Raw genomic sequence first — 13,883 nt, 5'->3', positions numbered from 1 at the left:
CCAGTGTTGAATTCAGAAGCTATCTCAAGGTCCACAATACTCTGGCCCTGCGAAGCAACCGTTCAAATGGTGCTCTCGATTTTGGTGTCCAGTTCAGCAATAGCAGCCTTGAAATCCTCAGCTATAGCAACATGTAGTTCTCCCAGAGCCCGGGTAAGTTCTGTAAGTGTCACGTTGTTACCTGTGCCTTCCACCATGTCTGTCTCATTGTTTGGTGGGGAGGAGGCCTCCGATGAGGATTTATTGTCCTTTGGTCGCTTATTACTTGGCATGTTCACATAGAAAGTCACAATATGGTATTAGAAAGAGACGTTTGTTGTAAAAAAGTGCCGTAAAGTAGGTTAAGTTAGATTGTTTCGCAAAAAAGTTGCAGGAGCCTCTCTCACACACAGCCGTTCACTACAACATGCTTGCGCCGCCCTGTGTACTTTCATCTCTAGCAGACAGAACGTGTCTCCTTCCAGCTGCGTGGTCCCATGATGTTTATACTTCCGTACTATTGTTTGTACCGATGAACGTGGTACCTTCAGGCGTTTGGAAATTGTTCCAAAGGATGAACCAGATTTGTGGAGGTCTACAATTTTTTTTTCTGAGGTCTTGGCTGATTTCTTTTGATTTTCCCATGATGTCAAGCAAAGAGGCACTGAGTTGGAAGGTAGGCCTTGAAATACATTCACAGGTACACCTCCAATTGACTCAAATGATGTCAATTAGCCCATCAGAAGCCTCTAAAGCCATGACATAATTTTATGGAATTTTCCAAGCTGTTTAAATGCACAGTCAACTTAGTGTATGTAAACTTTTGACTCACTGAAATTGTGATACAGTGAATTATAAGTGAAATAATCTGTCTGTAAACAACTGTTGAAAAAATTACTAGTGTCATGCACAAAGTAGATGTCCTGACCGACTTGCCAAAACTATAGTTTGTTAACAAGAAATTTGTGGAGTGGTTGAAAAACGAGTTTTAATGACTCCAACCTAAGTGTATGTAAACTTCCGACTTCAACTGTATTTGACAGAGAAATAGATTTCATCTCTTCATCTGGTGATCCTATCTTGGTAGAATCCACATTATACTGAATAGTATTACAACCTTTGATGCTTTTAATCGCTTTTAAATATACTGCATTACACAACTCCACAAGATTTCTCTGCATTTTGGTATTCATATTCCTCATGCTACACTTGTATTCCTTGCCTCATCAGTCATCTTGCATTTGTGTCGTCTCACTTTACACCCATGTAATCCATATGTAACCTTTCTCCATCCATCCCTGCAACCAGCAACATTAACTTCCACCAGCTCATCCATTGTCACCACTAACATGATTGCTACTAATTCAACAACCCACGGTAAGCATCCATCCCTCATCCCCATTGTTTGTAATGAGCACATGTTATTTTCAGCCTGTCTTGTTATTGTGAAGGTAAACCAATACTATCTACTCCACACAGAGTGCAGCTGATGGGTGTTTTAATCAATATGGAAAATGGGCACTCTAACTGATTGAGGGGATATTGACAGGTGGCCCATTGAACTAGAGATATTTCAGTCTTATCCAAAAATGGTCTCAGTGATTGCTCTCATGTTTCCCTCTAGAAAAAACGCACAGCCAATTCCAGTCTATTAAACCCAGATAATACTGACTCTACTGTTTGCGGCATGGAGGTGCATCCACTGAAACTTCTACCTAACCTAAGAAAATGAGTTAATAAAACATATTTGTGATTTGATTAACCCCGCCAGAGGCGCATCTGCAACACTTGATTAGTTTCTATAATATAGTTCATTTCCCAGCCCAAATAAAATAAAGATTTCTGAAAAGCAGCCACCAGTTTTAGCATGTGGGATTCCATACTGTGGGAAGCCTCGTAATAAGACATGTTTGATGAAAAAAATGAAAAACAACTGTTTGATGAGTTAATTGGCCGTTTGGTGGTTTGGAGGCCATACAGTAGGTAAACACCATGCCTCTGATACTGTACGAGTTAATAGTTTTGCGACAGAAGATATTTGATCTCCATCTCTCTCATATCTGACCCTTCCTTGAAGTAAAGCAAACAAGGTCCTGGGGTTTCCATTTGAAGTTCGGAGCCACTATTGGCATGGTATCAATTGTATTGAGGAACAACATTGATTTAACTCAATGTAGCTATGCCCCTATCCAAAAAGGAGTACACTGGTTAATTTGACAGTCAAATGTGTAACTGTCCTGATAGTTGATCAGATGTGGATGCTTCATGGCCAATTCACAACTCCATGATCTCAACCTCAGCTCTCAATACTTTACCTTCCTTTACTCATCTCATCTCGTACTGTGTCTGCTGTCCATCCTTTTCACCAGTTCTCTCTGCTACCACTTCATCTGCTACCACTACTAGCATGCCTCTAACTACCAGCTCATCAACTGGTAAGGTGCCATCTTTAGTTCACAACATAATTTTTCCTCATTATTTAACCACTGTGTTATTATACCTTATTTTTGCTGACTTGTGCTGTAAATGTCACTAGTTCAAACCACTACCACGACCACTCCTGCAGCTACAACTAATGTGCCGACATTACCCAGCACAACCACTGGTAAGGTATCTCTAGCAATGGATCTGATCTCAGTTGATGACAATTTGATCTGATTATCGTTATAGTGCAAATATCATTTTTCTGAATGATTCAATTTGATACCTTCACATATGTCTACGTAGTTTAGTCTGATCACATGACATTTGGTAGTCACTGCATTGTCATTTACCATCAGGAGAAAAGGTAAAGATGAGAGATCTATCCAGTGATGTAGTGTGTACACTGGAAACATTCTCTCTGTACCCTGATCTCCTTGTTAAGGGACCCACCAAACCTTGTCACTTGCCATAAAAGCTTCCAAATTCAACTGAAGAACCATGAGAAGTAGACCTTCCATTCTGTGGGGAGAGAGAGAGTAGCGGGGAGGGAGGGAATGGGGTCAGTAAACAACTGTTGGAAAAATGACTAGTGTCTTGCACAAAGTAGATGTCCTAACCGACTTGCCAAAACTATAGTTTGTTAATAAGAAATTTGTGGAGTGGTTGAAAAACGAGTTTTAATGACTCCAACCTAAGTGTGTGTAAACATCCGATTTCAACTGTATTTGGCAGAGAAATAGATTTCATCTCTTCATCTGGTGATCCTATCCTGGTAGAATCCACATTATACTGAATATTATTACAACCTTTAATGCTTTTAATCGCTTTTAAATCTACTGCATTACACAACTCCACAAGATTTCTCTGCATTTTGGTATTCATATTCCTCGTGCTACACTTGTATTCCTTGCCTCATCAGTCATCTTGCATTTGTGTCGTCTCACTTTACACCCATGTAATCCATATGTAACCTTTCTCCATCCATCCCTGCAACCAGCAACATTAACTTCCACCAGCTCATCCATTGTCACCACTAACATGATTGCTACTAATTCAACAACCCACGGTAAGCATCCATCCCTCATCCCCATTGTTAGTAATGAGCACATGTTATTTTCAGCCTGTCTTGTTATTGTGAAGGGAAACCAATACTATCTACTCCACACAGAGTGCAGCTGATGGGTGTTTTAGTCAATATGGAAAATGGCCACTCTAACTGATTGAGGGGATATTGACAGGTGGCCCATTGAACTAGAGATATTTCAGTCTTATTCAAAAATGGTCTCAGTGATTGCTCTCATGTTTCCCTCTAGAAAAAACGCACAGCCAATTCCAGTCTATTAAACCCAGATAATACTGACTCCACTGTTGGCGGCATGGAGGTGCATCCACTGAAACTTCTACCTAACCTAAGAAAATGAGTTAATAAAACATATTTGTGATTTGATTAACCCCGCCAGAGGCGCATCTGCAACACTTGATTAGTTTCTACAATATAGTTAATTTCCCAGCCCAAATAAAATAAAGACTTCTGAAAAGCAGCCACCAGTTTTAGCATGTGGGATTCCATACTGTGGGAAGCCTCGTAATAAGACATGTTTGATGAAAAAAATGAAAAACAACCGTTTGATGAGTTAATTGGCCGTTTGGTGGTTTGGAGGCCATACAGTAGGTAAACACCATGCCTCTGATACTGTACTAGCTAATAGTTTTGCGACAGAAGATATTTGATCTCCATCTCTCTCATATCTGACCCTTCTTTGAAGTAAAGCAAACAAGGTCCTGGGGTTTCCATTTGAAGTTCGGAGCCACTATTGGCATGGTATCAATTGTATTGAGGAACAACATTGATTTAACTCAATGTAGCTATGCCCCTATCCAAAAAGGAGTACACTGGTTAATTTGACAGTCAAATGTGTAACTGTCCTGATAGTTGATCAGATGTGGATGCTTCATGGCCAATTCACAACTCCATGATCTCAACCTCAGCTCTCAATACTTCACCTTCCTTTACTCATCTCATCTCGTACTGTGTCTGCTGTCCATCCTTTTCACCAGTTCTCTCTGCTACCACTTCATCTGCTACCACTACTAGCATGCCTTTAACTACCAGCTCATCAACTGGTAAGGTGCCATCTTTAGTTCGCAACATTATTTCCCCTCATTATTTAACCACTGTGTTATTATACCTTATTTTTGCTGACTTGTGCTGTAAATGTCACTAGTTCAAACCACTACCACGACCACTCCTGCAGCTACAACTAATGTGCCGACATTACACAGCACAACCACTGGTAAGGTATCTCTAGCAATGGATCTGATCTCAGTTGATGACAATTTGATCTGATTATCGTTATAGTGCAAATATCATTTTTCTGAATGATTAAATTTGATACCTTCATATATGTCTACGTAGTTTAGTCTGATCACATGACATTTGGCAGTCACTGCATTGTCATTTACCATCAGGAGAAAAGGTAAAGATGAGATATCTATCCAGTGATGTAGTGTGTACACTGGAAACATTCTCTCTGTACCCTGATCTCCTTGTTAAGGGACCCACCAAACCTTGTCACTTGCCATAAAAGCTTCCAAATTCAACTGAAGAACCATGAGAAGTAGACCTTCCATTCTGTGGGGAGAGAGAGAGTAGCGGGGAGGGAGGGAATGGGGTCAGTAAACAACTGTTGGAAAAATGACTAGTGTCTTGCACAAAGTAGATGTCCTAACCGACTTGCCAAAACTATAGTTTGTTAATAAGAAATTTGTGGAGTGGTTGAAAAACGAGTTTTAATGACTCCAACCTAAGTGTGTGTAAACATCCGATTTCAACTGTATTTGGCAGAGAAATAGATTTCATCTCTTCATCTGGTGATCCTATCCTGGTAGAATCCACATTATACTGAATATTATTACAACCTTTAATGCTTTTAATCGCTTTTAAATCTACTGCATTACACAACTCCACAAGATTTCTGTGCATTTTGGTATTCATATTCCTCATGCTACACTTGTATTCCTTGCCTCATCAGTCATCTTGCATTTGTGTCGTCTCACTTTGCACCCATTTAATCCATATGTAACCTTTCTCCATCCATCCCTGCAACCAGCAACATTAACTTCCACCAGCTCATCCATTGTCACCACTAACATGATTGCTACTAATTCAACAACCCACGGTAAGCATCCATCCCTCATCCCCATTGTTAGTAATGAGCACATGTTATTTTCAGCCTGTCTTGTTATTGTGAAGGGAAACCAATACTATCTACTCCACACAGAGTGCAGCTGATGGGTGTTTTAATCAATATGGAAAATGGCCACTCTAACTGATTGAGGGGATATTGACTGGTGGCCCATTGAACTAGAGATATTTCAGTCTTATCCAAAGATGGTCTCAGTGATTGCTCTCATGTTTCCCTCTAGAAAAAACGCACAGCCAATTCCAGTCTATTAAACCCAGATAATACTGACTCCACTGTTGGCGGCATGGAGGTGCATCCACTGAAACTTCTACCTAACCTAAGAAAATGAGTTAATAAAACATATTTGTGATTTGATTAACCCCGCCAGAGGCGCATCTGCAACACTTGATTAGTTTCTACAATATAGTTAATTTCCCAGCCCAAATAAAATAAAGACTTCTGAAAAGCAGCCACCAGTTTTAGCATGTGGGATTCCATACTGTGGGAATCCTCGTAATAAGACATGTTTGATGAAAAAATTAAAAACAACCGTTTGATGAGTTAATTGGCCGTTTGGTGGTTTGGAGGCCATACAGTAGGTAAACACCATGCCTCTGATACTATACTAGCTAATAGTTTTGCGACAGAAGATATTTGATCTCCATCTCTCTCATATCTGACCCTTCCTTGAAGTAAAGCAAACAAGGTCCTGGGGTTTCCATTTGAAGTTTGGAGCCACTATTGGCATGGTATCAATTGTATGGAGGAACAACATTGATTTAACTCACTGTAGCTATGCCCCTTTCCAAAACCGAGTACACTGGTTAATTTGACAGTCAAATGTGTAACTGTCCTGATAGTTGATCAGATGTGGATGCTTCATGGCCAATTCATAACTCCATGATCTCAACCTCAGCTCTCAATACTTCACCTTCCTTTACTCATCTCATCTCGTACTGTGTCTGCTGTCCATCCTTTTCACCAGTTCTCTCTGCTACCACTTCATCTGCTACCACTACTAGCATGCCTCTAACTACCAGCTCATCAACTGGTAAGGTGCCATCTTTAGTTCACAACATTATTTCCCCTCATTATTTAACCACTGTGTTATTATACCTTATTTTTGCTGACTTGTGCTGTAAATGTCACTAGTTCAAACCACTACCACGACCACTCCTGCCGCTACAACTAATGTGCCGACATTACACAGCACAACCACTGGTAAGGTATCTCTAGCAATGGATCTGATCTCAGTTGATGACAATTTGATCTGATTATCGTTATAGTGCAAATATCATTTTTCTGAATGCTTCAATTTGATACCTTCATATATGTCTACGTAGTTAAGTCTGATCACATGACATTTGGCAGTCACTGCATTGTCATTTACCTTCAGGAGAAAAGGTCAAGTTGAGAGATCTATCCAGTGATGTAGTTTGTTGTTTTTTCCATTTGCGTCTTATAATTGAAAATTGCATGGCAACGTGTTGACCCATATTAACCCCATGCATACTCTAGAGCATTGCTTATTGTTTGTGTGTGTTCATTTCACTCTTTCAAACCATTTAGTTCACATTTGCTGTCCTTGTCACCAGTTACTCAAACCATTATCCCATCTGCAGCAGCCGCTACTAACACAACTCTATTCTACAGCACAACCAATGGTAAGATGTGTTTTTGTTTTTCTCTTGTTTTGTACTCATGGAAAAATCTGCTGGTGGAATTTTTCTTTATGTGTGGGGAATGGGTTTGAAAGCAGTTCCATCAATGACCAGCTTGGAACTTTCCAGATGGATTAGGCTGAGAAGCAATTGTCATGGCTTCTCAATGGGAGTATGGTATGTTTGCTCATGTAGCTTGCTTTAAACAATGGACTCAGTAGTGAATAGTGTCTAAGTGGTTCTTGATAAGGCTTCTATTTTTGAAACACCTATAGTAGCCACCTATTGTAGCCCTGTATCATGTGTTTTGCCGTTATTACCTTCCATTTTTTGGGGTAACCATTTTGCACCCCCCATGTTCTACCAGCACTGACAGCTTCTGCTACAACCATTGTTTCAAACCCAGCTACAACTAACTTGCCTACCACTAACAACACAGTGCATGGTAAGACACCCCACTTTTCTCTTTTGCCTGTTATTGATTAAGGAATGACTAGGGAGAATTCCATATTTTTCACCTCACTTTTTTCTCAAATGTGTTATTCTTCATTTTGAATAAAAATGTTCTGTCCCTTTTCTCTTGCTAACAGTAACGACTACTCCCCCATTATCCCCTACTACTAACACCCCAGCTAACATCACCACTACCCCGGGTAAGACACACCTGCTGTCTTTGTTCAGTACAATTTGCATTTGTCACTGTAACTTTCAAACACATTTGGCAAACATATCTCAAAGTGTAGGACATGGAGAGTCCATTTTTCAAAGTTTTGCATCTATGATACAACTATAGAATTACTAAAATATCCAAGGTAGGCTACCCGATAAAAGGGTTTAGTAAGTGTTTAAAGGTTCACAACTTTCAACTTCATATTCATCAACTCCAACACCACCCCAACATCAACATATGTGAAAATGGTGCATTTCTATGTTTAGTAGGAAAAAAGATAGAGAAAGATAACTGTTTCCAATGACATCATCAACCAAAAGTGGTGGAAATAGTACCCAGTTTTCTTTATTCAAGTAAAAGTAAAGATACTTTAAAAGAAAATGTCTCAAGTAAAGGTGAAAGTCACCCAGTAAAATTCTACTTGAGTAAAAGTCTAAAAGTATTTGGTTTTAAATGTACTTTTACTATCAAAAATAAATGTGTAAATCATTTTTAATTCCTTATATTAAGCAAACCAGATGACACAATTTTCTTGTTTTTTAAATTTACGGATAGCCAGGGGCACAGTTTGTGTTTCGTGTGTATGCCAGATGAGAGGCAGTCGGGATGACCAGGGATGTTTGGTTGATAAGTGCGTGAATTAGACAATTTTCCTGTACTGCTTAGCATTCAAAATGTAACGAGTACTTTTGGGCGTCAGGGAAAATGTAAGGAGTAAAAAGTACATTATTTTCTTCAGGAATGTAGTGGAGTAAAAAATATAAATAGTAAAGTACAGATACCCCAAAAAACAACTTAAGTAGTACTTTCAAGTATTTTTACTTAAGTACTTTACACCACTGTCAACCAATTAATAGGCAATTCCTACTCGTAATTGGTTAAAATCGCATGCTGCACACCAGTGATGTAATTGGAAACAGTTATCTTCCTCTATCGTTCTTACTACAAAACATAGAAGTGAAACATTTACACATATGTTGACGTCGGGGTGGTGCTGAGATGATGATTTTTTTTTTTATGTCCCTTTACGTATTTCAGAAAGGCTTATGAGTTATTACTGTACACATCTTCAAAAAAAGAAACATGATTAATCACACATTATCTTCCACTTTTTCAGTAGTTGAAGTTTTTACATTATTGTTGGTTTCTTCTACTGGCATGTCTTCTAACATTGCAAAATTTCTGCTCAGCTGGGTGAGACGTACACATGGGAAATCTTGAGATGCTCTCCTTGCTGACTTAGTTGTATTGTCACTCTTGCTAACAGTGTCTGAAGCCACTACTCCCCCACCGTCCTCGACTAACATGTCTCCTACTGTCATGTCCACTAACATCATTAAGCTGGGTAAGACACACACACTCACTAAGCTTGTCCTTGTCTTGTTTGTAATGAGACTCTGCAGCTTCCTGTTCTCTCTCTCAGCCTGCTTCCACCTGTCTGCTTCCCTCTCACTCCCACTCTATCCTATTCTCAACCAAGATGATGTTAACAATATCAGGGAAGGCCTGGTTGACTGCTGTAAGTACTGTATTCTTCCATGTTTTGTATTGGTTTATTCAGCTACAGTAAAAGCTAGAAGACCCTGTTTCTAAAATCAGTCTGTATTTCAAACATGTAACCTGCTTTGACCCCTCCGTTTTTATATTGACTGGACTGAGGCGCCACAGAGAAGGAGAGAGCGGCGTATCTGTGGTCTGTGCTCCGGCTCACGCCCCGTCCAGTGACCTCCTCCACCACCACCACACCCCACACCAGGCCTCACGTCCTGCCTGGCCCCCGCAGCTCTAAAACCTCCCTGGGCTACATCTCCACCCCACTCATCTGGCCCGTGAGGAAGAAACCTGAGGCCTCTGTTACCCGCCTCCCAGTCAGACCCATCCTCTATCTAACCAAGCCTCATCCTGTACCAGCAACAAATATGTCCCTCAGGCCCAAGGTGACTACAACAACAACGGCGCCTGTGGCCAGGAAAACACATGCCGTATCCAGGGCCGTGACCAGTCCCCAGGGGTTGTTCCCATGGCGACCAGTGGATGTTGGGAACAGTAGCGATGCGGAGGACGTAGAGTCATTCCCAGCAGTGGCGTCAGCATCACTCAGCAACCGTAAGAAGAATAAGCCCATGGCTCCCCCCCACTGGATCCCATTGAGTCCCAGCAGAGAGAACAGCAACAGCAGCACTGTGAACTGGACTGAGCCCCTGGAGGAGTACACATCAGGCTCTGAGCCATTCATTTACGACCTGGACCTAGGGGATGACCCCTTTAGCCTTTTCCAATATGACTCGTCCTACTCCCTGGATGAAGGCCTGGCTCTGGCTGCCTCCGGCCCACAGAACCTTTCCCACGCTGGGACTGGAGTCAGTACTGAGGGCCCAGGCCGTGTGACTGTGAGTGACCCTGTTACCGCCATGGGAGGAGGGGAACATTTACACAATCAATCAGAGCCCAGTCTGCCCCAGGAGGCGTTGGCAGGAGGCGCGCTGACAGAGGCTGGGAGAGAGGCTAGGACCGGGGAGCAGGGTGTGTTGGTGGCAGCACACAGCAGCTGGGCTCAAATCCCTCCTTTCAGCACGACTCCGGAGAGGACAGGTGTGCAAACGGATCAGGCCCGGCCCGGCAGCGGCTTCAGTGAGCAAACAGCAGAGAGAACCACTCAGTCCCTCTCAAACATCGCCACACAGTCTCCCTCATTATTAACAGTAGCCAAGCTCTGTTTCTCTGAGAGGGTCGGGATTACCACTGACAATGGCCCCACAGTGGAGGTCTCTATACCTAAAGACTACACACCCACACCCAGTCCCATATCCATACCTACCACGTCTGCCATGCCAGATAGCCTATGGACAGCTGTGATCACAGAGATACAGGCCCCTAACTCCCTCCCCACCACTCCGACCATACCTCTCCCCACCGCTCCCCATCCTGCGTTCTCCCCCTCTTCCGTTCACAGTATGGAACAAAGTGATGTTAGTCATTCAAGACACGTCAGGCCAGCCGCCACTGAGACAGAGACATCGCTCCCTCCCATGGAGGTTCAAAGACATGAATTAATGCGGGAGGGCACAAGACCCCGTCCACTCTCTCTGTCAGTCGCTATTGATGCCGCTACAGCTCTGACACCCGTCCTTGAGAAAACATACCTCTCTTCCTCTGACAAACACCACCGTGACCTAGTTTTACCCTCTTTGAGGAATCAATTAAGTTCCTCCTTGACTAACTCTCATCCCGTGGACGGTATGGTTCCCAGTGAGAGTATTGCCTCTGAGTCAGGTACCCAGAGTGAGTGGATCAGTTTATATTCACCTCTGGCTCTGGAACCATCGTCGTATATGAGCAGTGTGTCAGACAGTGTTTTGGGCAGCTCGGAGGGGCAGGAGGGCTTTAATCCACTCAGTTCTAACCTGAGAGGTTTTTCACGTACATCCCATCTATCTGCCACTCCTATCACAGAGCAACTACACCACCAGGCCCTATTCCCAGCCACCGTGACGGACGAATGGACTTTCTCTCAGTCCTCACCTCCCAATACAATCAGACAGGAGTGGAGGGATACATTGCGCACCACGCTCAGCTTGGTCTCTCTCAGCTCTGACCTTATGTCTGTGACAGATTTGCCAGAGCAGCTTAATATCAACACGGTTACTGAATGGGAAAGTGCAGATGGGATGGAGAGCCACTTGGCTCGACAGGAAGGAGAAGAAGTCCACATGTCACCCATAAGTGGCTCGGCCTCCTCTCCATCACTGATCTCGCTCTTCTGCCCCAGCACGCAGAGCGAGCCATCTGTATCCCAGCTTGGACACCGTGGGACCTCACACATCAATGATGATGGATCTGAATATCTCTCCCAGGCCAGCCTCCACCTCTACTCCTCCCTGCTAGCCCCCTCTCGTCCTCTGGCTCTGCCAACGCCACTCATCAGCAGCACAGCTTCAGAATATGACAGTGTTGTTACTCATGAACCCAAGCGGCATGCTTACATGCATGAATTAGGCTGGAAACGGCCGGTCAGTGGTATTGGCATTGTGATTCACACAGACACACACACCCCAGTGTCTGAGCCGCTCTCCACCATGACCTCCAGGGCAGACCAGCTCATGCCAGACGCTTCTGAAGCTCTCTTATTCCACAGACCGATGACAACAAACCCTCCTCGTATTAGAGAGGAGAGGCTGCTCCCCGCCCCTACCCCGACTCCCCTTCCCACCCATATCCCCCCTCTGAGTGGGACATTGTCTGCCGGAGCAGCCAACATGGCTGATTCGGGAGCTGGCGCCTCACTGCCCACCCGATCAACGACTGCATTCCAACAATCCTCCACACTCATTGGCAGCCAATCAAAGCCCACTCAGCCTGCTGGAACTGACAGAACGCTGGCCTGGCATGGAGAGAGCAGAGAGAGCACAGTATCACCCGCTGCCCCAGACACACAGCTCACTGCTTCTGCCTCCAGTAACCCCACCATTAGAGCTGCAATTATACAGCCCACCGCTGTTACCAGAAATATCCCCCCCCCTTCTGCCTCAAACATACAACTCACCACTGCCAACAAACAGCCAACTGTTTTCCCAAATATCCAGTCCAACTCTACCTCCAACAGCCAGCCTCCTATGGCCCTAAACACTTACCTTGCTGGGGCTGGCCCTTTATCAGTCCCCTGGAGGGCCAACCACAGTGAGGACACACAGGGTGGTAAACATGGACCGGCCCTCATCGATCACACACCCTCCACTGCTGCAAGCACGTCAGTAAGCAGTATGGGCCCTGGCAACAATGTGACTGTGAATCAGAACACCAACACAGACCGAGAGACCGAGACACAGACAACTCCCAATCCACTAGCCGTCATTGGCATGGATGAGCAGTCTTTTGTAGCCACAAAGGGCCCCTACTTGCCTCTTACCACTCCACATAGAGGGGTGAATGCAGGCAGTGGCACAGTGTCCACCACACACGCCACCCCACGGACCTCAGCTGGCACCGCGGGCACCCCTGTTATTGCCCCATGCCAATGTAAAGCTTGCTTTCATTTATCATGTCTGTGTGGACTTTCAACCGGGAACAGTATGTTTTGCAATAACAACGTAGATGTAGAAACAAAAAGATAGAGAGCCTCTCGACCACCTAATCTCTGCTTTGAATGCTACTGTTGTAGTGGTGGTATGTTGATAGGGGAAAATCTAATCTGGTGAAAATGGGGTGCCCTGTGGGAGGAGGTTGATGATTGAGGTTGTATTGTGATTTTGGATGGGGCGTAGAACATTAACATAGGCGTGTACTGTAGTTTACCAATCATTAAGCTCTATAGTGGCCTCTGCTCGGCTGATGGAGTGTCCCTGATGGGGCGCAGCTCTCTTGTGATTTTAAGTTTTCAATCATTCCTGTTTCTTGGGAGACTTCCAATGCTGTTATCATTTGATTTTAGTGCCAATAACTGCTCATCTAAATGTAATCTGTTATTGCTATACTATAACAAATCAAAGGAAAACAACGCCCTTGATCAACAAAGATAAACCACATACATTTTGGATACTTCAAAACATTCTGAGGTGGCCTTCCTTCCTGATCGGCAATCACTGGAGTCTCTTAAGAACAGTCTTGGCATGGAGTAGAAACAGCATCGTACTGTAGCTAGTTCAGCACTAACAACAGGAGAGGCTTGGGAGCCATCTTGTGGTGGCTGTGAGGCATAGCAGCAGACCACCAACACAAACGGAGTGATGTACCACACAATATATGCTCCACAGGAGGTTGCTGGCTCTTTAATTGGGGAGGGTGGTCCCGTGATAATGTCTGGAGCGGAATAAGGTTTGGTTTCCATTCCATTTGATGCCATTCCATTTGCTATGTTCCAGCCATTATTATGAGCCGTCGTCCCCTCAGCAGCCTCCACTGATATGCTCTCATTTACAATCACCCATTTGGCCCGTGAATACACATCAGTTATACAATGCACTATGG

General features: G+C 43.7%; 1 protein-coding gene across 11 annotated transcripts in view; it reads left to right on the top strand.

Annotated features, from left to right (window-relative positions):
• The window catches only part of LOC115139398 (adhesion G-protein coupled receptor G6-like), a 60,429-nt gene that overhangs the window by 29,685 nt on the left and 16,861 nt on the right, over positions 1-13,883 (top strand). For 4 of the 11 annotated variants that reach the window (XM_065026348.1, XM_065026347.1, XM_065026353.1 and 1 more), the window contains 10 exons: positions 1,288-1,356; positions 2,349-2,414; positions 2,516-2,584; positions 3,401-3,469; positions 4,462-4,527; positions 4,629-4,697; positions 5,514-5,582; positions 6,574-6,639; positions 6,741-6,809; positions 7,184-7,252. The exons of 2 other annotated variants lie outside the window; for them this stretch is intronic. In XM_065026348.1, the coding sequence (XP_064882420.1) occupies positions 1,288-1,356; positions 2,349-2,414; positions 2,516-2,584; positions 3,401-3,469; positions 4,462-4,527; positions 4,629-4,697; positions 5,514-5,582; positions 6,574-6,639; positions 6,741-6,809; positions 7,184-7,252 (681 nt within the window). Of the gene's footprint in view, positions 1-1,287; positions 1,357-2,348; positions 2,415-2,515; positions 2,585-3,400; positions 3,470-4,461; positions 4,528-4,628; positions 4,698-5,513; positions 5,583-6,573; positions 6,640-6,740; positions 6,810-7,183; positions 7,253-8,990; positions 12,987-13,883 lie in introns of those variants that run through there. 5 more of the 11 variants (XM_065026351.1, XM_065026350.1, XM_065026352.1 and 2 more) reach the window with 4 other exon arrangements.

This window comes from Oncorhynchus nerka, linkage group LG13 (assembly GCF_034236695.1).
Source record: "Oncorhynchus nerka isolate Pitt River linkage group LG13, Oner_Uvic_2.0, whole genome shotgun sequence".
Lineage (NCBI taxonomy): Eukaryota > Metazoa > Chordata > Actinopteri > Salmoniformes > Salmonidae > Oncorhynchus > Oncorhynchus nerka.
The sequence above is the reverse complement of the archived record's forward strand: the minus strand, read 5'-3'. Positions and strand labels throughout refer to the sequence as shown.